The 25049-nt window shown below is 62.9% G+C and overlaps 1 protein-coding gene across 1 annotated transcript in view; it reads left to right on the top strand.

Moving 5' to 3' along the window:
• Positions 1–23220, top strand: part of LMCD1 (LIM and cysteine rich domains 1) — a 39409-nt gene extending 16189 nt beyond the window's left edge. The window contains exons 2-6 of the mRNA XM_002720619.6: positions 5658–5746; positions 8491–8746; positions 12095–12430; positions 22120–22335; positions 22718–23220. Of these exons, the coding sequence (XP_002720665.1) occupies positions 5658–5746; positions 8491–8746; positions 12095–12430; positions 22120–22335; positions 22718–22876 (1056 nt within the window). The 3' untranslated portion in view covers positions 22877–23220. The remainder of the gene's footprint in view (positions 1–5657; positions 5747–8490; positions 8747–12094; positions 12431–22119; positions 22336–22717) is intronic.
• The last annotated feature ends 1829 nt before the right edge of the window (positions 23221–25049 follow it).

Genomic DNA, 25049 nt, shown 5'->3' with positions numbered 1-25049 from the left:
AACAGAAAACCAGTTGTGCTCAAAACATCGGGAGCCCAGGCAGGCAGTGCTCCCTCCTTCCCACTTCTGAGATGACACCCATGAGGCCCAGGAGCAGAGGGCCCGGGGGAGTCCCTGGGTGCCCCGGCCGCTGCCTCAGTGGCTGGCAGGCCTGGGTCCCGTGCAGGAAGGGCGGCCGGGGCAGAGTCCACGGGGTAGACGGCGGTGGCTGTGCTGCCAGGAGCTCATCTCACGCCTCCCTGGCGACTCTGTCCCTGCTCTTTCTCATTCCTCAGGTGCCTCCAGCACTGGCAGGCGGGCAGGGCCCCGGCCACTCCCCCAGAAGACTGTGGTTTTTAAGAAAAAGCAAGAATGGAGGTGGCTGCCAACCACAGGGGTCTCATGTGTCCCCAGGCCAGGCGGGGTGCCTCCATCCCAGGGAGTGCCGGTTCCAGCTGGGGCTCCAGGTGCCCTGTGCTCTGGGCAGGATGGGAATTACTGCACTCAACCAATCAGGCAGGCACGGGCCAGGGCAGGTGCGACCAGAGTGCAACCCGCAGGCCACAGTCACACTTGCTACAGGAGGCTCCTGACAGAGTGCGGTGCCTAATGGTGGCAGCCAAGGTTTAAGTGACAAGCAGCGTCTGTACCAAGATGTGCAACCTGAGGTTTCAAAGGACGGCCACACAGTGAGCTCCGCTAAATGGCACGCCCCATCACCACCACCACCACCCACACACACCCTGTGTGTCTGTGGCAGGAACGCTGAGGGTATAATTTGCAGAGAAGTTTGGGAACCACGGGCAGGGCCCCTCGCTACTCAGAGTATGGTCCCTGGACCAGCAGCAGTGGGAGGCCAGCAGGGCTGTGCAGCGTCAGGCTCGCCCCAGGCATGGTGAGCCAGTGTGTCTCTGTGCTGGTCCCAGGTGAGTTTTATGTCCGTTGGCGTCTAGCTGGGGAAGCATGACCCTCCCTGGACACGCAGGGCAGGCCAGACCAGACGCCCTGCTGAACCAGTCACTGGCAGTCGGCTTCCTCCAGCCCAGCTCGGGCTGCGCTGGGGATTGTCCATTTTGAGTCAGTTCCGAGACACCTGCGATGGCCTCCAGGTATCTGGAAAGCACTTGCTGGCTCGGAGCGCGTCGGTTCAGTTACACTGCGGATTTTAGCGCTGGGAGATGCTCGTGCAGACTCAAACCCCAGCACTTCCCTTTGGCTCCTGGGAACCCCTTTATCAGTAGGAAGCCAGCTTGTACTGGTTCCCTTGGCCCCCTTGGCCTTGGAGTTTTAGGACTGCACGGTCTCCACCCTGGACACCAGGCAGTGGGTTACCCTGCAGCTGATCCCACTCGTGTCTGGTTGTCAGAATTGGCTGCCAGCCAGGTCCCGCTGCAGAGCCCTGCTTTCAGAGGTCTGGGGTGTGGCCAAGACTCTACAGCACTCACAGGGGCCATGGCCCACGACTCGGATTCACTTCCTATGACCACTGCCGCTCCATCCACCCTTGCAGGCTGTGTACACTGTCATCTACTGGGTGGAGCAGGATTCTGGGTCTGAGGGGCCGTGGGTGTAGACCCTGCTTCACTGTCCCCCAACCCACAGATGGAGCCAAGTGGCCCGGTGCCCCTACAGCAAGGCTGAGCATATGGGAGACTGCCTGGGGACAGGCAGGAAGTAACAGGGTCTGGATTCCAGCATCATGAGTGTGTGTGACGTCCTCAGTAGCTGGTTTTTCTCGTGAGCCAAATGCAAACCTCCTAGGATCGCCGGGGAAACCAAGCAAGATGGGGCTGGGAACACATGTTGTAAACTGTGAAGTGCGGTGCCCGGAGTACAGCAGATCCGACCAGAGTGCAGCTCTACAGAAACGCTTTCCTGGTGCTCATCCGGGCTCCGCCGCTTCCGGGGGGGGGGGGGGCCCTCAGTTCCCTCGTCTGAAAATAAGGTTCCTGCTCTCATAGGGGCCCCCGGGACCTTAAAGGAACTGTGGTAGAAATGCCAGATGATGGCTATCGCCGTGGGAAAGAGCAGCTAGTTTTGCTGAAAGAGAACCGGAATCATGGTAGACCCCGAGGCGCTGGCCGCAGCCCCCAGCCCGGCGCCGGCCGCGGTGCAGAGGGTTCTGCCGGGCAGCGCTTGTCTCCTCTGGCTTCAAGGTCTTTCCTGGCCTGATGCACCTCCTGGGCATCCTCGTCAGCCAGACAGTGACTGCTGGACCGCTGGCTACTGTCGCCAGACTGCCCACTATCACCTTTCCACCTCGTTTCCAGTGTCTGGATCATTCTCGGCAGTAAACATTTCATTCTACAATCTCTGGACCTCACAAGGCACCGGCAACAGCCCCAGTGAGGCCAAACAGGCAGCGATGAGCCATTCTTCCGAGGAGGGAACCATGGGAGAGGAAGCTGACCCAGCAGGGAAGCCCATGTCCCGCGAGCCCCACGCCCACCCACAGCTCCACACTGCACCACTGGCGTGAGCCCCTCAACATCCATGCCCCGGTGCCGCTCTCGGCAACAGCTTCCCCTGCAGCAGGTGCTCCCGGGAGAGAGGAGTCCCAGGATGGGGCCCTGCCCGTGCACCCCCAAGGCCTCCAACCACAGTCCTTCCAAGTCCCGGCCTCTGCTGGGCGTCTCAGCAGTGCCACTGAGCCCCATCCGGCCACCCTGGGGCCAAGAGAAAGCATCCGCGCACTCACTCCCCGGGAGCAGGGGCCGGAGGGGCTGCATTCTAGAAGCTTCTTCCCAGGTCCCGGCTCCTGGGTGGCGCAGTGCCGTGTGTCGCAGACAGAGCCCACTGTTTATAAACAGCGCCTCTCGTTTGGCACCGTTTCCGGCTGAGGTTTTCCCCTCCTTGTTTTCTCCATGTGAGGGCCGGCTGGGCCCGCCTGGCTGCCGAGCGACGCGCCTGGCGTGGAACGGGACCGTGCGTCGTGTGCGACAGCCAGCCTGCTGGCCCCCGGCTGCCTCTGCCTTCCCAGGCCATGTTTCCCTCCTCCCTCCAGCAGGTGAGAAGCCGGGGTCCCCGCGGTGCTGCCGGCACCAGGCGGAGTGCAGTACCCCAGGGCCTGGGAAGCCGGACCCTGCCTCCTCCCTTGCCGGGGCGCCGCCCGTGGCGCTCGTGTCCATTTACCCTGCTGATGGGGGCAGCTACGAGGGCCAACAGCTTGGCTCTGCCTGGCTTTGTGAGTGCCTCAGCTAATCCAGAGCTCATGTGGGCCTGGGTTTGTTTTCCACTCTTCATCCATCTGTTTATGTACAAGCGCTCTTCAGAAAGGGCGTGGAGAATGCATGATACCAAGAAGCCGTGAGTGGGTTGCAGGAATTTTTTTTTTTTTGCAACCAAATAAACTTCACGTCTCAATTCCATTTTCCACGAGATTTCGGAACCCCCACCCCCACCCCAACGCCTGCGTGAGACGAAGCAGAGACTGAAAAGCAGGCAAGACAGATCCCGGGGCCCCCCTGGAATTCTGATCCCGGAAAACGTTTCCTAAGAACCATCAGTCCGGGGTCTCACACACTGCCTTTCACAGGCAGGACCACAACATATGGTGCATAATATATGCACACAGCACCCACCGCACCTCCCTGGAACCTCGGCAAGGCAGGGCGGAGTCCGCTGGTCCCCAAGGCGCAGGTGAGGGAACAGAGACACCCCAGGCCACTTGCAGTCTGGGAGGGGCGGCGTGAGGGCTGGCAGGAGGGCCACACCAAGCCTGGTCCACAATGGGTCCCGTCCCCCGGTCCACTTGGGGTCGGTCGTGTGTTAGAGGGGGGTGGATCGCAGCGCTCGAGGTGTCGGCGGGTCAGAGGGCCGGGTCTGCCGGCGGAGGGCCATGAAGTGGTGCTGCCCGGTCCTCACAGTGACTCTGCACACGACGCCAGCACTGACCGGGCATGGACATGAGTGTAACATGTGCCTGCATCCGGGTGTCTGCAGCACGGCTCTCACCCCCCGAGCCACGGCTGTGCGTCCACACAGTGGCAGGGCAGGCGTGGAAGAGGAGGGGGCTATGAGGAGAGTTTGCGTTCTAGGCCTGGGTTTGAATGCTGACGGCGACAGCGAGGACGGCCCCGAGTGTCACCACCTGCCTTCTCCTCTCTCCTGAGGGAAGAGGGGCAGGCGTTAGGTACTAGTAGCCCTGCCCCCACGGCGCTGCGGAGGGCCTGGCTGTCGTGCTGGGCTCCTGCTCCTGGCTCCAGCTCCCTGCAGACGTTGGGATGTTCAAGTACTTGGGTCCCTGCCACCCACAAGGGAAACCGGGTTTGCATTCTCAGCTGAACGTTGCTGTGGCCCGGTTCCAGCCCCGTGGGCATTTGGGGAACGAGCCAGCAGATGACCTCTCTCTCTCTCTCTGATAGGTAGGTAGGCAGATAGGTAGACGGAGAGCGAAGAAAGTTGCCCCCTGATGTTCTGAGGGCCGCCTCTCCGGGCTCCCCATGTGCACGTAGACACCTTCCACTGTGCTTCTGCAACCCGGATGCAGGTAGTAGCACTGCCCACTTACGCTACGGTCTCTGTACCCATTTGGCAGATACGGAATCCAAGGCTCCGTTGGCCCAAGGCCAGAGAGTTGAAAAGCTGGATTTGGAATCCAGGCCTCTCAGATGCCAAAGTCTATGGCTTTCTTACTGCACAACGGGCAGTCTCTCTTGCTGCACACCGACCACCCCCAAGGGCACGAGACGCTCTGCATGTCCCCCAGGCTCCACTAGGGCACACCGGAGTCTCCTGCTGTCTCCCTGTGCCTGGGACACAGTAGGTGCTCACAGAGGGACATGCATCCTGGTGTACGTCGCATGAAGCGCTTGTTCCGCCCGCCTGCAGGTGGATCAAGCCCTGCCTCTGATCAAACTGGGATCAGTGTGTGTGCCTGGACCAGGGTCACGTGGTGCCTGGACCAGCTCATCACCACTTCCACCCATAGTGGACATTTAGAGTGTGGGAGTCCCCTGGCCAGCGGGTGCACGCGCTGCCCCACAGTGTCTCCAGTTTTAACGTGATGTGAAGTTCCTGGGGCAGGTTCTGAACCGGGAGGACTGAGGTGGGGCCCACAGGCCGGCATTTCCTGCGGTGGCCTCGTGGCGATGCCGCTTGTAGCAAGAGCCCCTCCGAGAGCCTCCTGGGCTTGAACCGAGTGCCGGCGAGGGCTCTGCTCTTGGCTTCGGCCGGCGTGGGAGGGCTACAGCGGCTGCTGCTTCCCAAGCAGAGTTCACGTGCTCACGGGGCCGCGCCTGTGTGAGCTGCACTTCAGGCTGCGACACTGCGCGATGTGCACATTTGTGCCCGTGGCTTTGGTTTAATCACAAGTTATCAACCAATCGGGAATGAATTCCGGAGAGAAAATGCTGGAAGCTTCCATGGTGCTGACAGGTTAAGGTGGGGGAGAGGCAGCCGATCCACCGGAGCAGCCAGCCGTGGTGTTTGTGACAGCTCTGGAGGCTGGGCGTGGCCACCACGGAATTTTTACTGGGCAGGGTGAGGCCGCAGTGCCCGCCCGCCCCGTGGCTGCCTTCCCTGGGTCCTCTCTCTGCCCCATCCACAGCGGCCGTGGACGGCTCTTAGCCCTGTGAGCCCCGCGCAGTCCTGAGCTGGCAGGCCGGGTCTTTCAGAGGCCGATCATCCCGTGAAGACACTGGGAAGGCAAACACTCTCTTCTCTACCTCCCCCTCCAGATGCCCCTGGGCCAGCAGCAGGCGGCGAGAGGCGTGGCTTGTCTGAGATGCAAGGGGTCGTGCTCCGGCTTTGAGCCCCACTCATGGAGGTAAGAGACTCCGGCAGCCACTGCCGGCCTTGGTTTCTTTGCTGTGCTTTGCAGGAACCCTGGTCCTCCTGAGCTGGGCCCGTGGAGGGTATGTGGGCAGCGGCAGGAGGTTGGGGCCGTCGGGGGAGGCTGCACAGCACGGGCGCTCCTCCTGCCAGGCCGCGCTGAGAAACAAGAACAAAGTCTGGCGGAAGCAGAGTTCAGAACCATGTCTCAGGTCATAGAAGGCAGCTGGGTGGAGGCCACCAAACCCAGCCCAGCCAAGACCACTCGAGAGAGATGCGGGCGAGCCTGAGCTGGACCTGGGGCATTCAAGCATCGCTGTCTGTCCGGGGTGTGGTGCACAGGGCTGGCTGCCCCTCCCTGTACCACCATCCCTGTGGGTGGGTTTTGATCTGAGTGGCCCCTGTGCAAGAAGCAAAAGGCAGTCCACGCAGGGCGCCTGCGGCCAGGGCTGGGAGGCCCGAGTGTGCAGGAGGGGCCAGGAGATCCACAGCACATGGATCCACAGCCGGGACGAGGCTGCCACACTGCTCAGGCCCCCAGCGTCCGTGTGACTGGCACCCCCAGAACTGTGTGGGGCAGCCTGTGTGACCGTCCCCTGCACCCCGGGCGGAGGCGCCTTGACCCCCAGGGCCCCGGTGTCTGCCACTTGGGCACTCCGAGGGGCAGCACGTTTGGGAGGGGTCTTCTCAGAGCTGCTGACCTCCACTGTGTGAGATCGCAACTGCAAAAGGAACTATTTTTAACAAAGTTTCTATTTGATGTGCTTGAAAGGCAGAGGGACTTACAGAGACAGAAGCAGATTCGCAAATTCTTCACTCCCCAAACGCCCACAACAGCTGGGGCTGGGCCAGGTCAAAGCCAGGAGCCTGGAACTCTATCCAGGCCTCCCGGGTGCGTGGCAGAGAGCCATGTGCTGGAGCCTTCTCCCGCTGCCTCCCAGGGTGCCCTTCGGCAGGAAGCAGGGTCAGAAGCAGAGGTGGGACTCGAGCCCGGGCAGTGCAGCCTGGGATGTGGGTGTCCCAGCCAGCATCTTAACCACTAGGGCACACGCCCAGCTGTCAGGCTGTTTCTGCCCTCCGGTTTTCATGCCCTTGGTTGCCAGGGAGATATTTGGGTGCCTAGGGTGCCAGCCAACCTGTCTAAGCAGGAGTCCCCCAGCACATCAGCCCAGGGCAGGACCTTAGATGTCCAGGAGCTGCTTCCTCGTCCAGCTGCACTGGTGGGAGGTCAGACCTGCCTCAGGGCTCCGCCGGGTCCCCCCCACCCCACGGGCTTCCTGCCTCTCCCGGCCCAGCTGTGCCGCTCACTCCTCACATGTAAACACAGGCGCTGGCCACCACCTGTCTCCCCACGCCCAGCTCCTAAAAGGGCCAGGCCCGCAGGGTCACTGACATCAGTGACGTGCCTGGGTCCAGGCACAGGAAACGTGTCTCATGTCGGCCCTGCGGGGCTGCACGGCCAACTTCTCAGCTGTGGGCTGGCACGGGTCCTGGGGAGGCTGCGTCTCTCATTTCTCAGCCTGTAGCCCACCAAGCGTGGCCTTGGCCGTGAGCCTGCCAGCACGTTCCAGTGCCATGTTGTCCGTCAGGGTGCTCAAGAAAGACGTGTGACCGAGAGCCACTCCCTGTGCCTCCCCCCAAGGCCGTGGGGACCTGGTCAGGCTCCAGTCCCCTCTCCCTCTCCCACCCCAGGCCGTCTCTCTGCCTGCTGCCTGAGGCTTTCCAACCTCAGCACAGGGACCTGGGGATCTGCTAATGCTAGGCCACGCGGCGTAAGCTGTTCAGTCCACCCGGGAGCCAGCAGGGGCCTCCCTTCCTCCCTGTCACCATCAGAAATCTCTCCAGGCTGCGTGGGGCATGGGGAGAACCCCCAATATGCACCAACACGTGTGCCCCGCAGCCGTTCCCGGCGTCATCTGCCCACAGGTGCGAGGCTCCTGGCGTGGACGAGGGCAGGAACTGCTGGCTGGGATCCATCACCCCCCTTGCTGAGCCTCCCCCGAGCTGACGGTCACTCCCGACTTGCTCATTTACTTAACAGCTGACACTGCACGCAGTGCGGCATCTGGGGCACAGCACAGGGAACTCCCGTACCTAACCCCCAGCAGCCTGGCGCCCAGTGCTTGGTTTTACGGCTATCAGAGAGAAGCATTCGCTCTCTAGGGAGCCTGAAGCTGTCCCTCTCCCAGCCCCCAGCAAAGCCCTCCAGGGACCCTGTCTGCTCTGCGGGCTCCCTCCCCCAGCCCAAGTCTCGGGAAGATATGGCCCCAGTGCACTGAAACTTGGGTGCTTAAAAGCAGCTGGAATTCCGAGGCCCCTAAATCTTGGGGGATAAATCCAGTCCCGCTCAGAGCAGGGGTGAGCAGATGGTTCTGGTAAGTACACTCAGCTCTGGCACCCGGCTCCCGGAGCAGCCACAGACAAGACGAAAGCGGGTGGCCACGGCCGGGTTCCGACGGCACTTGGTGGGAGCAGACCGAGGGCTGGGCGCAGGCTGCAGCCGCAGGGCGTCTCCAAGCTGGTGAACTGGCGATGGCCGTGCAGCCGCTCCTTTACCAACCACAGTGCCACCCCGTACCTCCCGCGGGCACACAGCTGGCCCGCACAAAGGCAGGCAGTTTCCTGGCCCGAAGCCTTTTCATCCTTTGCCGGGAGTACAGAAGCAGGTCCGGGAGCTTGCCGTCACAACAGGGGGGAGCCTCTGCCTGTCACTCGCTGACCTTCCGTGTCCGCCCCCAGGAAGATCTGCAAGTCATGCAAGTGTAGCCAGGAGGACCACTGCCTGAGCTCCGACCTGGAGGACGACCGCAAGATCGGCCGCCTGCTCATGGACTCCAAGTACTCCACGCTCACGGCCCGCGTGAAGGGCGGCGACGGCGTCCGCATCTACAAGAGGAACCGCATGATCATGACCAACCCCATCGCCACGGGCAAGGACCCCACCTTCGACACCATCACCTATGAGTGGGCTCCCCCCGGGGTCACCCAGAAACTGGTAAGCCGGCCGCCTCCCTGCCCAGGTACAGGTGAGCCGAGCCGAGGCGGCAGGAGGGCGGCGCTTGGTTATGAGGTGCTGACTAGCTGGGCCTCAGTTTTCCTTATCCATGCAATGGGCTCAGGTGTTCATAGCAGTGCTGAGGGCCTCCCAGCTCGAGCCTGGGGGCGTCGCACCTGCCCTTCAGAGCAGAGGTTGCTGGATCACTCACAGTGCTCAGAGCACTTGTCTCCATCTGCTGGGTTCCCCTCACAGTGGCTGGGAAGAGCCGCGGCCAGCCTATAGTGGCCGTGCCCTCCACTCCCTAAAACCCGAAGCTTCTTACTCTTCTTAGAAGGGAACGGGAAGCTGGTGTCCAACACCTGGAGAGGAGGTCCCAGCGGTGCCGGGCAAAGAGCTGGAGAGGCACTGCACGGGCCTGGGGCGGGCACATGACTCACACGGGCTCTCGCCGTGGCTGCTCCCCGGAAACCCTGGGGCCATGGAAGTCCCCATGCCCAGGCCTCGCCCCAGTGGACTGCACCTGCAGCCCCCGTGCAGAGCCTGTGCCCTGGCCCCGAGCTCCTCCAGCCCCACTCTGCTCAGACGCCACCTGGGGAACTCACACAGTGCAGCCAGGAGGCTTAGGGATGACCTGAGGCTCTGCGGCCCGGGCCACACTGCAGTGGCAAGGACTGGGTGACTCCTGCAAGCCCGTGAGGTTAGGAAGTCCCGCAACTCCAGAGAGCGGCTCAAGGGAGTCCTTTCTGGAAGAGGAGGAGGGCAGTCCAGGGGGCGTGGGGTATTCCCATGCCTGTAGGTCTCCCTCACCCAGCATGGAAGGACACACACTCCCTCCTCATGTCCCGACACCGGCCTCAGGGCCTTTGCATGTGCTCTGGCTTCTGCCAGCAGTGTCCTCGCCCTGCTGTTTCCTGGCCATTCCAGTCCCCAGCAAGCTCTCCCCAGCCGCCCCCTGTACACACAACCCCACCACATTTTCCCACCGATTCTTTAGAAGCTTTACTAGTGCAGGTCTAAGTGGGCGTGTCCCAGAGAAAACCCATCCAGAGGCGGTGAAGAGGCCAGGGTTCCGCTTCCTGGGTGTGTCCTCACTGAGAAGCAGAGAGCGCTGGTGAACAGTTCCCTGCGCTTTGCTGAGCTCGGCCTCTGTGTGTGTTGGGGGGCGGGGACTGTTTCATAAGGGAGCCAGAAGGAATGATCCACCGCCCTCCCGAGCATGTGCAGCCAGGCGGGAGCTGACCACCGAACCTACCATCCGCCATCCCGCCCAAGCTGACCGAGGGCTGGGAAACCCCTTCTCGGTGGAAGCTGGTGGCCCTGAGCCGGCTGCTCACTCTGTCTCAGGCACTATGCACACTCTGGGCATGCTAGCAGCTTCCCTGCAGGCCCATCTAAGGGCCCAGCACTCTCAGGAGGGCACTGCCTGTGGAAGGAGGGGAAACTGAGGCTCACAGGGTTTGGAACAGATGACCCACCCACGTAACTAGCACAGCCGGGTCCCGAACGCAGACCCTGTGTCTCCAAAGCCCGGGCCCTCCCCCCAGGCTGGGCTGGCGAAACTGAAGGGGGCCAGGGAGGCAGGAAGGAGCAGGTACCCTGGGTTAATGGCTCTGGGGGGACGGCTTACAAGCACGGGGCGGGGGGGGGGGGGGGCTTAGCCAGGTTTGGGAGAACAGGAGTGAGAAGAAAATAAGAGGGAGGGCAGCCAGCATCTCCCTTCCCCATCCTATCCATGCCTCGGCCCTCCCCAGGAATGGGGGAGTCCTGGCCCTGGGCCCAGGCTGGTGGGGAGCCCACATCAGGGGCCACTCGCTCACACCCCATACCCTCCCACACCTCTGCGCCTGAGAGATGGTGTTCCATTCAGAGCAGAGGCAGGCAGCTGAGTCACGCCCACACCCCTATGTTGCCATCCCCCTCCCAAGGCCATGCCGTCAATGCTGATGGCCTGGAGGGCCGTGTTCAAGGGCATCCCGAGAAGCTCATCGAGGCTCACTTAGCAATGTCTGTCCTGGCTGGGACTAGAAGCCCAGCCAGGCAAGACCAAGCAGCACAAAGCACACACCCACCGGTGGCTGCCGGAAGTCTTGGCCTCAACAATGGCGAGACAGAGCCGGCACCCAGCCAGCTGCACCAGGAACACGGGGCCCAGGGAAGGAAAACACCCTTTCTCCAGTGCTATGGCCAGGAATCCGTTAGCTCTGCAGCTACAGACACCCAGAGCCAGCCCAGGGCCGTGGACGGCTACAGGCTGCACGGGGTCAGCTGGTGCCAGTCAAGCCCCCTGCTCCTGGTTCCCAACCTGCCCACCAGGCGTGGCACTGAGCAGGCAGAGGTGCAGCCTAGACAAATGGCAGGAAGCAGGAGGCTGCTTCCGTGGGCCCCGTCCTGCAATGACAACGAAAAGAAGCCCCAGAGACCGGGGACACTTTTCCTCTCTGAGCAGCACCCATGCCCTGTGGGCAGAGGGAAGAGCTCACTGCCCATGTGGCCGAGGTCACAGTGGCTCTGTGCCTCGGTTTCCCCTGGGGGCAACCCCAGGCCTGAGGTTCCTTGCAGCGTTGTGCCATGCACAGCCGCCCTCGATGTGAGCTCCACAGGAACCCAGGGCACCTGCCCCTCCCCCTTCTCTGAAGCAAAAATTCATTGAGCACAAGGCCCAGGAGGTCCACAGTTCCACCCCCAGGGGTCCTCGTGCCTGCTCCCCAAAACCAGACGACTGGAGCTCAGCACCTTCAGTTTGTCTCAAGTTGATTCCCACAGTTCCAGAACGAGTCCAGCCCCAGGAGATTCGGGGCAGGCGGGTTCCCAGCACTTCGGGGTGGCAGGGGCCACTGGGCCAAGGGGCACCAGGCTGGCTAGGGGCCAGGGTCAGGTGCAGAAATGAACACAGCCATGCAGGACCAACAGTCTGCCTGTCACAGCTCCTTCCTGTCCCTAGGGGTCCACGCAGGGACAAACAAAGCCTGCTTCCAGGACAGTTACGTGTAACCGACTTCACACTCGGCTGTCACGTCCACGTGGAAACGCGATGTCGATCCCACTCCTAGAAGGTTCTTTTGTGCCCTTTTAAAATGCTGAAGGCTGAGATCCTTGATGCCCATGGTGATTTCTCTTGCCAGTGCTATCTCAAAGCAACAGCTGTGGTAGTCTCCCCCCTCCCCCAGAACTAAGAATAAGCAATAAAACACCACTGGTTGTTCCCGGCCTGTGGAGGGTGCCGTGGCAGATACAGACGGGGTCTCTCTCATGTCAGAACCATTCAGGGTCACACCCTAGGTTCCAGGTGGACTCTGCGGTCATCCCTGGTCCACTGACAGCGTCTCCTTCCCACCTCCTCCCCAGGGAATGCAGTACATGGAGCTCATCCCCAAGGAGAAGCAGCCCGTGACGGGCACTGAGGGCGCCTACTACCGCCGGCGCCAGCTCATGCACCAGCTCCCCATCTATGACCAGGACGCCTCCCGCTGCCGCGGACTGTCCGAGACCGAGCTGCCCCTCATGGAGGAGTTCGTCAAGCAGTACAAGAGCGACGCCCTGGGCGTGGGAGAAGTGGCCCTCCCCGGGCAGGGCGGCTTGCCCAAGGAAGAGGGCAAGCAGCAGGAGAAGCCCGAGGGGGCGGAGCCCGCCGCGCCCACCGCTAACGGCAGCCTGGGTGACCCGGGCAAGGAAGTGGAATACGTGAGTGTCTCCCATGCCTGGGGTCGGCTGGGGGCTGCGGGGCGGGATGGCTGGGCGCTGCGTTCACCCACACAGGCAGGCAATCACACGCACCTGCTGCCTGTTCATGCCGGCCCAGGCAAGCCGACATGAAGTCAGAGAGCACAGATGCACGTCACAGCTTAGAGGGAGGCTGCCTCACTGTGCCTGGGGCTGAGCACAAACTTGGAGGCAGCAAGGGCCAAGCCAGCCAGTGAGGAATGAGAGGAGGTCCCAACCCTTCGGGCGCTTAGGAAAAGATGGGACCCCCGCCCCCATAGAGGCGTGAGCAGGTGCACAAAGAACTCTGGGTAGGAATAGGCATGGTGCAGTCAGAGACCCACTGACAGCGTGGCCCATCAGGGTTGGTGAGCTGGACAGACAGGAGCAGGCCTCCTGGACGGCTGTGCCATCCCCCTAACCCCAACCATCAGTCAAGTACCCATGCAGAGTATTATCCGCCAGCCCCAGGCCATCAGAGGGCGCTGTCCCCAGGGCAGGGAACGCCCTGGGCTGAGGACTTTATCGTAGGGGCAACAGCTATTTAAATCCCGGAGAATTCCAAACTGGAAGAACTCTGTAAGTCACTGGGGCTTTGCCAAATTGCCATTCCCACGAGGGAGGTTCTGATTTGAAACATGTTTTACCCTTGAGCCTGGAACTGGGACAAAGGCCGCCCGCGAGCCTGCCCTCCAGGGAGCTTTGGGAAATGCGTGCGACACCCGGGAAGCATCTAAAAGGCTCCGGTGACAGCCAGCGGCATGCTCCCCAGCAGGGGAATCAGCAGAGGCTCTGAGGGAGGCAGCCTGGTGTGAAGCCAGCTTCCTCCCTGCCCAGCCTCAGACCTAGAGCAGGAGCTGACCATGCTCTTGGTGCAGACACAAGGGTGTGGACTTGTCTGTCTCTGAAGCAGGTGTCATGGATGTACACAGTAGGTGCTCAGTAAATGGCCTGCAGGGGGTCAGGGTCCAGCTCCGCATTTGTTCAGCTCCTGCTCTGGCCCCTGGATGTGACACATTGCCAGGCTCTGCGTGGTGTCAGCAAACCCATTCTGTAGGTGAGGAAGCTGGGAGTCAGAGAGACTGGGTCCCTCTTCTAAGACCCCTCAGTTCCAGGGGCAGAGGCTGAACCCGGCGCTCCTGCCGTGAGCTGCTGAGCCACAGAGCCCTGCCCTTACCTGACTGCTGGGCCGTGTCCTCCGGGCTCCCAGATGGGCTAACAAGCCAGGGGTGCGTGCCCCTGCAGCCCTGCCGTCCCCATGGGCGGTCACAGGCAGTGGACTTCTGCCGGCCGCCCCGTGAACTTGAGCTCCTCTTGTTTCTCGTAAAAGGGCCATGTGGAACAGTCAAAGCCACGCGACAGGCAGCAAGGCTGACCGTTGGCCTGGCGCAGGGCAGTGGGCCCCGCGAGGAGGCGTTCGGGCATTCAGTGTGAGAATGCAGGGGTGTGCAGGGAAGAGAGACTCAGCCCAACACCTGCAGGGAGGAGAGGGCAGCCTGGGGAGACCTGAGTCCCCATCATCACTGCGGGGTGTGTGTGTGTGTGTGTGTGTGTGATCGTGGGCGTCACTCTGGGCAGGCCTGGACGCCTCGGTACCCACCTGACAGTCCTCACCATCCGGGGGTGTGAGCAGCCAGGGCCACCGTGGGCCACGGAGCTCGGAATGGGATTGTGGCCACTGTGTGCTCACTCCCAGTCCACACTCACTGCAGCCCCGGGTACCCCCAGCAGGCGGATGGTGGCGAGGTGTGAAAGGTGTGAGCAACACTGGTGTGAGCAAAACTGCGCGACTTTCTTTAGAGCAGGACTTGTCAGACTTCACTGGGCTCGCACAGCGGGTCTCAAAGGCTCGTCCACTCTTGGCCGCCCCTGCAAAGCTCCCAGAGGGCCAGCAGGTGGTCCTCACAGGCCCCAGAGCCCCTCCGCTGAGCCACAGGGGCTGTTCCGTGCAGCAGACCTGAACAGCCAATCTGCACGCGGCCCAGCCCCAGCCCCAGCCCCAGCCCCAGCCCCAGCCCCAGCCCCAGCCCCAGCCCCAGCCCCCAGGCCTTCAGAGAGGCCGGACAGGCCTGGTGACCCCCCGCCTGCCTCAGAGCAACTTCCTGCAATCAAAGCTCGTCCAGGCCCGGGCTCGGTCTGCCTGCATCTCTGTGGCAGCCGTGAGCGGGGCTGTGGTGTTACGCCCACTTCCCAGAGCAGGAACCCGAGCCGCAGGCAGGGGGACCGGCTGGCCACTGAGCCGCGGGGCTCCGATCCAATCCCAGCTCCCTGGAGCCTGGCCCGGGGCCGAAGCCGAGCGCCCCACCCTGCCAAGGCTCGTGTGTGCTTGTGTCTGCCGGGGTGAGGGGCGCCGCACGGAGCCATCATGCCTTCCTAAGCGTGTACCAAGCCCTCTGGGGGGACGCCCCCGCCACATCCCGCTTCTGCCCACGGAAGGCTCCCCCAGCGCCCTGTGTTTCACGCCAGGGTCTGTTCAAAGCCCTCACTGCCCACCTCCCTCCCAGACGCCATCTGTGGTCCTCACACTCCCCCGGTGTGCAGACGACGCTTACTGGATATTTTCTCGGAAATTCAATATTGAGATTTCCCCAGGCCTAGTCCTCTGCCCAGGAATTTCCGCCCTTCCCCACGCAGGGAGAGAGCCAGGACACAGCAGTTAGGTCCCTCAGCTCGTGAGTGTCTGTGGAGTGCACTGGAGAGGAGGGGAGGTGCCCCTTGCAACAGGCGGGCAGCTGTGTTCTGGGGCCGCAGATCCCACAGCAGGAGGCCTGGAGCAGTGTGGCTCCCGCACCCAACTCCCTACAATAACGCAGGGGTGGGGGATAGAGGGGCTGGGGAGGCTCTGGTCCCCACCCTCCCAGCCCAGGTCTGCCGCTCACATGGAAACTCCCGGCGGCTGGCGGCTGGGCCGACACAGGGACATACTTGTGGGCGAGGGACGTCCAAGGCCCTGTGCGAGCAGATGTTTGGCTGTGGGCTGGGCCGGCTCCCTTTCCTGCCAGCGCCACTGGGGAACCTAAAACCACAGCCCCTGCCCGGCCCTCCCGGGTCTGCTCTTTCTGGGTGGAGCTGGTGGCACACGGACAAATGCGGGGCGTGACAGCCCTGCTCTCTAGCCCCGTGTCACCGTGGCTCCCGGGTTCCCCGGCATCCGCCAATTTCTGCCTTAAGGGTGGAGACATATTGGGAGGAGACCTTTTTCCAAGGAAAATTCCCTCTAGCCCACTTGGGACGATATAAATACTCTGCTGTGCAGCCACGTGGCCCTCACGAGGGTCCTCCCCGCACCCCCCCCCCCCCCGGAGTGTACCGCCTAATATCCAGCTGGCGAACTTGGAGCCGGCTGGTGCTGTGTGTCCAGGGCGATCAATGAACGAGCAAGGCTCCATGGGCCGGGTCTGGGCCGCTCCGCAGAGCAGCCGCCGTAGCAGGGAAGTCTCCAGAGAGAGCATCACACTCTGCACTGTGCTCCATGGAAGCCGCTGTCCCGGGGCAGGCGGGGGCTGGAGGGAGCCCCCGGCCAGATGCTGTTTGCTGACCCTTGAACCCAAAGAACCGTGAACAGTCGTTTCGGCCTCGCGCTCACCAGTGCACTGCTGCCGCGTTTTGCTTTGCGGCTGCAGGTGACGTGGTCACGAGGAGAGAGTTCACGCCGGGCGCCCTGCCAGAGTCTGCCTGTTACGCCGTGTAAGCCCAGGAATTTTTGTACCAAGTCTATCATCCCCCAGTGAAACAGTGTTGCCATCTACCTTTGTAGTGGTCACAGCCAGAATTATTTTTTTAATTGAAATGTATTTCAGATATGGTAGATATTTGGGGGGGGGTGTCTGTTTCCCTGGGGAGCAGGGTGTACATCGGATTAGAATATAAAGTGTATTTCCTGCCTCGGATCACCGGGCCCCTGCCCAGGAGTGGGATGCGCCTTAAGACTCCGCCCTTGGGCGTGGCCAGGCAGCGTGCCTTTGTGGGAGGAGGCACAGGGCCCTCTGGGATGTGACCGCCCCCACCCCGTGGGCACGGCGAGGGAGGTGCAGCCGGAGACACCTGCCCTTCCACCTCGCAGAACAGCCCTGAGTTAAGAGCCTGCCCAGGAAGCACCAAGCCAGGGGCTTCACCACGGAGACCCCGCAGGAGCCAGGGCCTGACAGGCGTCACAGATGAGGCTCTCACAGGTGGGCGACGGGTCGGCGGGCCGGACAGACAGGCAGTGCCAAAGCCAGGACCCCAGCCCCGGAAGCCAGCCTGCACGGAGGACAGCTGAGGACGCCTGCAGGCACATGAGGCCAGAGACAGAAGAGACAGCAGCAGTCCCGGGTCTGGGAGGGGAGTCATCCCCACAAGAGGCGGCCACAGAGGCTGTGGAGAAGCCGGGTTGGATGGCGGCCAGCACCTGCACTCAGGGCCATGCTTATGTTTACGGCGCCGCCGCAGCGAGGCGTCCACGGGTGCTCTGGGTTTAGACTGGCCTGGCTGTGGATGAGAACCCTCCAGAAGAAAAGCAAACAGTACAGCAGGGGAAGGACCCCCGGCCGCTCCGGCCGCTCCCGAGACACAGCTCCTGAGTGAGCCACGTCGGGCCTGCATGCTCCCTGCCGCCCTGCGTCTCGAGGACACGCGCGAGGCCTGGAGTCTTCCCGGCGGCTGCGTCTCGGCTGCAACCACAGCCATGTGTCAGCCCGAGCTCTCGGGGAAGAGAGCTGTCTGTCACCACCGCTCCCGCGCCGAGCCAGGGTGTGTGGCAGCCGGGAGGGGTACAGCACGGATGCACGTCCGTGTGACATGTCCCACCGGCCGTGGGTGTGCCAGGACGCAGCCCCAGCCCACGGCATGGAGCCCGCAAGCCGGGGCCCTGTTCACGGGTGGCCACATGGAGCACCCTCCAACCAGCCTGGGAATTCCCGTCGGTCCTCACCGTGAGGGATCCGGTGGTGCTGCCATCCGTGCAGAGTTTGTGTCGTGTTTTGGCCCCGTCCAGCTGCAGTTCTCAAACTGAGGCCCCGACCGCTCCCCCTCGCCAGGGGCTGATGAATTCCTGTGCCTCACCCCAGGCTTGTGTGTCGGACACGGGGACAGGGGCAGCCGCCCCGGGATGCTGAGGCTCAGAGCTGGGAGCCGCTGTCCCATCAGGGGTGGGAACAGAGAGGGACAGCGTCTCTGTGCTGGGGTGGGGAGGGGCAGACTGAACAGTCTCACAGCCCCACCCCCAGACCATGCACAGTTGGACAGAACTGGCACGGGAGGAACCAGTGCTCGCCCATGGGTGGAGTGAGCCCTGCTGGCCTCGGGAGGGAAGCCCTGGCCGCCAGCCCTGCCTTCAGTGGCCTTTGAGAAAGTGGGTCGGCCCCCAGAGCCTTTGGGTCCCAGCCCATACAGCAGGCTGAGAAAAAGGGTAATAGGAGACTTTAGCTGATCATGACGGTCCTGTAAAAAGCCCAGGAATCCCATTAGCTCCCATCATCCACACAGCAGCCCTGCCGTGCTACGTTGCCTCTGTTCCTCTGCCCATTTGCCAGGTAGAAAAACGGAGGCACAGGAGGGCAGGTAAATTGCTCAAGGTCACCCAGCTACGAACCCAGGCAGCCCGGCCTGAGATCTCCCCTTGGCCACGTGTTGGAATTCAGAACTTGTCACCAACCTTGGACTGCGTTGGGAAATTCAGTGTGCACTGAGAAAGACCAAGCTCACGAGATGGAAGACTCGGGGCCCAGCAGAACCGACGCACCCAGGACAGCCTCAGATCTCAGAGAGGACCGGGAAAAGGCCCAGGAACTAGCTGGGTGCCAAGGAGAGAGGATCGGTCCCTGTGAGGTGAGGCTCAGGGCACAGGAAGTGACAGCCACACGGTTTGATGAGGATGGCGGCGGCTGGCCAGGGGCCGGGACGCCCTAGTGAACGGGCGGGGAAGGGAACAGGCTCCCGGACAGGGCTGGACGGATCACTCCACATGAACGCAAGCGTCCATAACGAGCTCCAAGAGCGCAAGTCCTTGCCCCTCTCTGTGCTGTGGCCCGCGCCCACCCCCCAGAGTCCATCAGAACCCCACCTCCCCACCTCAGGAGCCCGAGTGGCCGCTTGGGGCCTCCGTGTGAAGTCCGCACCAGCACCCCGGGCTCAAAGCCACAATCGCCCCAAACAAACTGCTTTTGGAGTGCGGCCAGGTGCCTGCTGATGCTCCCCAGACAGACCAGGCGCACGGCTCTCCCTGCCCCCTCCCCCTCCCTCCTTCCGTGCGCACATGGTGGCAACCGGCTTCCTGTGCTTGGAGAACCCCCCTAAGACCCTTCAGAGCGGGAGGAAGGCGGCTGGAAATCCCACTCGGCAAGAGAGCCTGGGACGCGCAGGAAGCTCACTTGGTCCACAGGCGGCCCGCGCCGGGGAGTTTCCAACTCCCGGATTTGCTGAAAGGACAGTGAAAGGCAAGGGACGCGGCTCTGCCTCCCGGTCCTGGCGAAGACCCAGGGAGGAGCCGGCAGGTGGGATGCAGAAGTGTGCACTCAGGGGAAGGGAACGGAGCTGGAATTCTCTCTCAACGTCAGGGCAGACGCGTGCTTCCCAGAGGGGGCCTGGGGCTACAGAGTCCACGTGCGGACTCCCCTAGAAAAGTTCCCACGAGGTTTGTGTTGAGAAAACGCAGAGCACAGGAACTGAACGGAGATGTGCGGCTTTAGCAGAAGTCTGCTCACAAGAAAATGGAATTTTCATTTGGGAGACAGCATCTCGCCCCACGGGACTGCCAGTGGGAAACTCATCCTCAGCTCACGGACATGCAAAGTGACGGCAGCCAGCCTGGCCCCGGGCCAGCGACGGTGGCCCTCGGCTGTGACAGCCCCACACGGCAGCAGGACGAAGGCTGGCGCTGCTGCCCACAGCTGCGTCGTCCCAACACAGCCGTGCCGGCTCTGCCGTCTCGAGGAGAGCAACAGTGGACCCCCGAGCAGAGGGCAGACAACGCGTGCTGAGGGCCGGCGCCCACCCCCACCAGCCACCCCCTGCTGTCGCCACAGACCCAAGAGAAGCTTCTCACGGCGTCGGATTCGGCGGCCCCACTGCTGGGGCCTCTGGTGCCAGCATTCCCACGGGCAGAGTCCCCGGGCAGCACCGAGAGTCAGGGCAGCAGGGAGCCCGCCGTGTGGCCGGGGAAGGGTCACACAGCCAGCAGCAAAGCCGGGAGCGAGCAGCTGGGCCAGCCTAGCTCTGGTCCCTGCCTCTCCCCGGAGCCCTCAGGACAACAGAAGCTGAGGAACAGGGGAAGGGACCCACCTGGCTGGGCTTCCTGTGCCGCCTGCCGTCCCCCACAGGACTCGCCAGACCTGTGCCAGGCTAGAATACAGCCCCCTGCCCCTGCCCCCACACACTCCCCACTACACCCCAATCAGCACCCATAGAGCGCCACGGAGCTACAGACGGAGATTCAACCTCTACCTGTGCTTTGTGGCAGTGCTCCTGGGCAAGCCATCTCCTGCCAGCTGAGCCTCACTTTTCCCATCTGGAAAATGGGTGCATTCCTTCTGTCCCTGCCCCACCTTCCCACCAGCTGGCTGTGACATCAGACAGAAGCAGGGTTCCTCCTTCACAGAGGCCTCCCCTGCCCAGGCGGCCCCTGCCTGTCGCCTCCGTCTGTTCTCTTCTCTCTTCATGGAGCTCCTGGCGCTGTGTGATGATGTCATCACTTTGCTTCTGCACTTCCTGCCTCCCCCACTCCCACGTGGCCACGGCACCCTGAGGCCACCACACTGCTGGTGTCAGGGCCTGGCCCGCACCTCACATGGGGCCTGGCACACTGTGGACGCTCAGTGTGAGAGAGGCCAGCAGGGCCAGAATCCCTGACCGCGGGGAGCTGTCCACACAGCCAGCTCTGAAACCCAGCCCTCTGCTGTGACCCGTCTACACTGCGTGTGAGGGGAGACAGGTGTGCCACGCACGGTGTGTGCCACACTCGCCTAGCACGCCATGGTGGGCAGCAGGAGCGCTCACGGCTGTGCCCTGCTCCCAGGGTGCTGTGTGCGGCGTGGACAGAGTACTCCAGGGGCTCCGGGCTCCGAGTCCATGGCTTACAGAAGCAAAGATCCTAAAATCCAAGCCCCGAAGGCGAGCAGGGAATGGAACAGATGCACCAGGCAGCCTAGCGAGCAGGTGCAGAGGACCTGCTGTGAGACTGGCATGCCAGGCACTGCCGAGGGCCCTGGGCCCGACCAGGCTGACCTCGTGGAGGGGACAATGAGGACCTGCATGGGCCTGCAGGCCAGGCTGGCCGCCATCCTTGGGGGCCAGTGTCTAAGGCAAGGCTGTGCAAGCCCCAGCAGGGGGTGTGTGGGGTGAGAGCCAAGCACGGGTTCCACGTAATCCATGCAGATCCTCTGCCCACAAGGAGGGGACACACAGGGTGTTAACCGTGGGCGAACTTGGCGCACCTCAGCCGGGTGGGGAAGGGCTGGGTCCATTGGCGGTGGCAGGTGCACCTCCAGGGTCTTCCTCCCAGCACTGCCATGGCACTGGCGCCAGGCCGGTCCTCACTGAGGGCCATGATATGCAAGGCTGACCAGACACTGCCCAGGGCGGAGAGCCGTCCATGGCCAAGTGCAGCCTATGGACACAGGCCACTCAGTGCGACACGGCATCCTGGGTGGGAGCCGAGGCTAGCAGAAAATCTGAGAACATCCCAGTCCACTTGGACGTGAGTTCACGGTCGCCTGTCAGCCTGGGTCAGTCACCACACCAGGTCAGCCCTGCAAGGCAGTCTTGGGAGGTCCTGGGAGAACAGAAATCAAAGAGAAGTTAATTCAGGTGCAAAACAATTGAAATCTATGCGTATTTTTTTCCAAATGTACATTTCCCACCAACTCTTGGAAGGCCCCTCGTAGACATGGTTTCAACAAGCTTTTTGCTAAAGGCTTTTGATCCTGTTTTCCGCCAACTTTGTGAATGAACTTGTGTGAACCGTGAGGATCAGAGGGTGCTGAGCAGTACGGGAATTCTCTGTGCAGCTTTCGCCACTTTCCCGTAAACGAACAACTGCTGAAAGCCGACGAGCCGACAGAAAAGTGTGGGGCTGAGAGCGGCACGCGGAGCGCCAGGTGGCCCGGCCAGCGCTCCTGTGACTCAGGACGGAGGGTTCCACACCGAGCCCCCGCCCTCGCCACGGCCACTTGCAGAACCGGGCACCTGCGCGGCCTCAGGGAAAGCTCCCTGGCGGAGTCCAGCCACAGCAGGGCACGGCTGTAGTGGGGGCCAGCGCCCGCTGGGAGGACCCAGGCCCGAGAGAGATTCACAGACACGGGCCACGGTGCGGCAGCACTTTCTTCTCACCAGCTCTCCTGTTTGGGGAAAGAACGGTCATGTCTGGTATTGAACTCCTGATGTCCACGTAGGTGACTGGTGTGGCCGGTGAACGACGTATTTCTAACCCTGCCCAGGGCCCGTGTCTCTCAGGACCCAGGGCAGCAGCTGTCACCACGTGGACAGAACCCCCGTGCGGCTCTGGGTCACATTTCTGAGCCCAGGGGGGCGAGCCTAGTAGCCCACTCTACAGAAGGCAACGTTGAGGCACAGAGGCACAGTCCTCTGCCCTGGGGTCACACAGCAAGCAGGAGGCGGGGCTGGGACTTCATCCTGCGGCCCCCCACCCACACACACACACACAATGACGACCTCCCATCCTCCCCACCCCCCAGGTCTGCGAGCTCTGCAAGGGAGTGGCGGCCTCCGACAGCCCCGTGGTCTACTGCGACAGGGCGGGCTACGACAAGCAGTGGCACCCCACCTGCTTCGTGTGCGCCCAGTGCCGGGAGCCGCTGGTGGACCTCATCTACTTCTGGAAGGACGGCGCGCCCTGGTGCGGCCGCCACTACTGCCAGAGCCTGCGGCCCCGCTGCTCCGGCTGCGACGAGGTGAGAGCCCCGGGGGGCCCGCGGCGGGGGTGCGGCTCCATGGACCCCCCCATCCCGAGCTCCCGTCATACCCTGTGGGAGCGGCCGTCCCTGTTTCACAGATGTGGACGCCGAGGCACAGGCAGGATAAATGTCTTGCATCTTCCTAGGGTGACTGGGTCCCAGTCGCTCCTGTAGATCGGCCCTGGGGCATGTGACCCGGCGGGACCAGGGCTCTGGCCCTTTTCTGCCCCTCTCAGAAGCTAAAGCTCCTCCCTACACAGGGCTGTGTCCCAGCTCACAACAGGAAGGGGGAGGGGGAGGAGCGACCCTGGTTGCCATGGCTGCCCGCTGTCTCTGTTGAGTGACACGTGGGCGTCACACGTGTCCCCGCCCCTCCCAGATCATCTTCTCCGAGGACTTCCAGCGCGTGGAGGACCTGGCCTGGCACCGGAAGCACTTTGTCTGCGAGGGCTGCGAGCAGCCTCTGAGCGGCCGGGCCTACATCGTCACCAAGGGGCGGCTGCTGTGCCCCACCTGCAGCAAGTCCACGCGCTCCTGAAGCCCCCATACACGCAGCCACAAGCCACAGGACCCCCAGAACCAGAGCCAGGCGCCACAGCGGCCGGCGGCGTCCACGCGGATCGGCTGAGGTTTCCAGCCCAGACGCGCCCCGCGGAGGCTTAGGGGGCAGCTGCGCCTGTGTCTGTCCCAGTCTCAGCCGCACCCCGCGGAAGAGCCTGGCGCCCCGAGGGGAGAGCAGTGACGCTTCAAGCAGCCTGGGATCCCAGCTCTGTCACTTGTTGCCTCTTTTCCAAGCGGAATCTCAATTTTAAATAAACAGCTCTTTTTTTTTTTTTTTGGCATGATAAGCATATCAATAAAAGTTTTATGAATGCGCCTGCACCCTTATCTGATTCTTCACTACGCCAAGGCAGTGATCCGGCCGCAGCCGTGGGACCCCAGGACCCTGCAGGCTGCGGCTCCCGAGGGCATGGCGAAGGCTGCTCTCCCCTCGGCCGGGCCCCTGGGAGGACAGCTACTCAGGTGGAAACTCCGCCCACCCCTGGGCGTGGCCACTCTCAGCTCACTGCTGGCCACCCCCACGCATCGTGTGCGTGGCACTGCAGCCTGTGGCCTCCTGGGGATGGGGGGAGCTAGTCTGTAGCTGGGACCCCAAATCAGCAGCCTGCGGAGCCAGACCAGGCACTGCTGGCAGCCGCCGAGCGCCACGGGGCCCTGCTGACCAGTGCAGGGGTTTCTGTCCATCTGTAGAAGTCGCCAGCGGAGCCCTGAAGGAGCCTCAGAGCAAAGACCTTGGGGGAGATTGGATCTCCATCCTGTGGTCTCTGTGAGCAGTCACGGCCCTCAGTTTTATTCTCCTCCCACAGTTTCTAAGAGAAAGGAAAACCAAGCCGTCTTTTGCTACAGGGCTTGAGGACCAAAGCGCACGGGTGCCAGGCACCCACAGCTCCTCACACTGGTCTCACTCAGGCTGCCCACCTGGGTCCAGGTCTCCGTCATCTCACAGCCTGGTTTTGCTCGCACCGCCTCTAACCTGGGCTTCACCAGTGCGGCCAGAGCGGCTGGGACACCCTTGGAGCCGGGCCTGGTGGGGGAGGGTCCCACCTGGGACACCCTGGAGCCAGGCCTGGTGGGGGAGGGTCCCACCTGGGACACCCTTGGAGCCGGGCTTGGTGGGGGAAGGTCCCACCTGGGACACCCTTGGAGCCGGGCCTGGTGGGGGAAGGTCCCACCTGGGACACCCTTGGAGCCGGGCCTGGTGGGGGAAGGTCCCACCTGGGACACCCTTGGAGCCGGGCCTGGTGGGGGAGGGTCCCTCCTGGGACACCCTTGGAGCCAGGCCTGGTGGGGGAGGGTCCCACCTGGGACACCCTTGGAGCCAGGCCTGGTGGGGGAGGGTCCCACCTGGGACACCCTGGAGCTGGGCCTGGTGGGGGAGGGTCCCATCCGCAGCCTCTCTCTCCAGGCCTCTGGCTCCATCTCCAAGATAAGTGGCTAGCGAGGCATCACCCTCACCCCACCGCCCAGCCAGTTACAGAGCAAGTCCTCTGACTGACAGGTGCATCCTTCCAGTCCTGGCCCCTGCCCCGTCCTGGCCTTGGCACCCTTTGCTTCCCCCGATTTCTCCTGGACAGCCCCAGGCTCCGGCTGACCAGCCGTCCACCATGTTTTGCTTGGCAGGGGCGGGCTTCCAAAGGCCAGCTCCATCCACTGAGACTCCGCATCGCGGGCTGCCCGTCTCCGGCAGCTTCCGCCCTCACTCACTCCCCGAGTCCCCGCTGGGCTCTGCAGAGTCCAACTCTTGTGCCAAACACAGCAGAAAGAGCGGTGGCCCTGCCAGAGGGTTTCAGAGTCTCTGGGACACACAGGCCTTGGGCAAAGGCTCCCACAGCTCAGCGCAAAATCACAGCTGCCTCCTCCATGGGGCTGCCAGGCTTTCCCATGTTAACACAGGGGCTGCACATGGGCCTCAGAGCGTGGGACGCCTGCCCCTGTGTGGCACTGCCTGGGCTCCCTCCCAGCTCCGAGTCCCAGCCGCGCCCAATTCTGGTTCCCTGCTGGCACCCAGCCTGGGGGCACTGGTGATGGCCCTGTGCTTGTGGGAGACTGGGACTGCGCTCCCAGCTCCCAGGCATTCAGGGAGGGAACCCACGGGTGGAGTTTCTCCCTTCTCTGCCCCTCCAGCTGAGGAAGAAGCAAGATTTTTCAAC

The sequence above is a fragment of the Oryctolagus cuniculus genome, chromosome 10 (genome assembly GCF_051225735.1).
Source record: "Oryctolagus cuniculus isolate XC-2025 breed Fujian yellow rabbit chromosome 10, ASM5122573v1, whole genome shotgun sequence".
NCBI classification, from domain to species: Eukaryota; Metazoa; Chordata; class Mammalia; order Lagomorpha; family Leporidae; genus Oryctolagus; species Oryctolagus cuniculus.
This window is presented reverse-complemented; position numbering and strand designations above follow the sequence as displayed.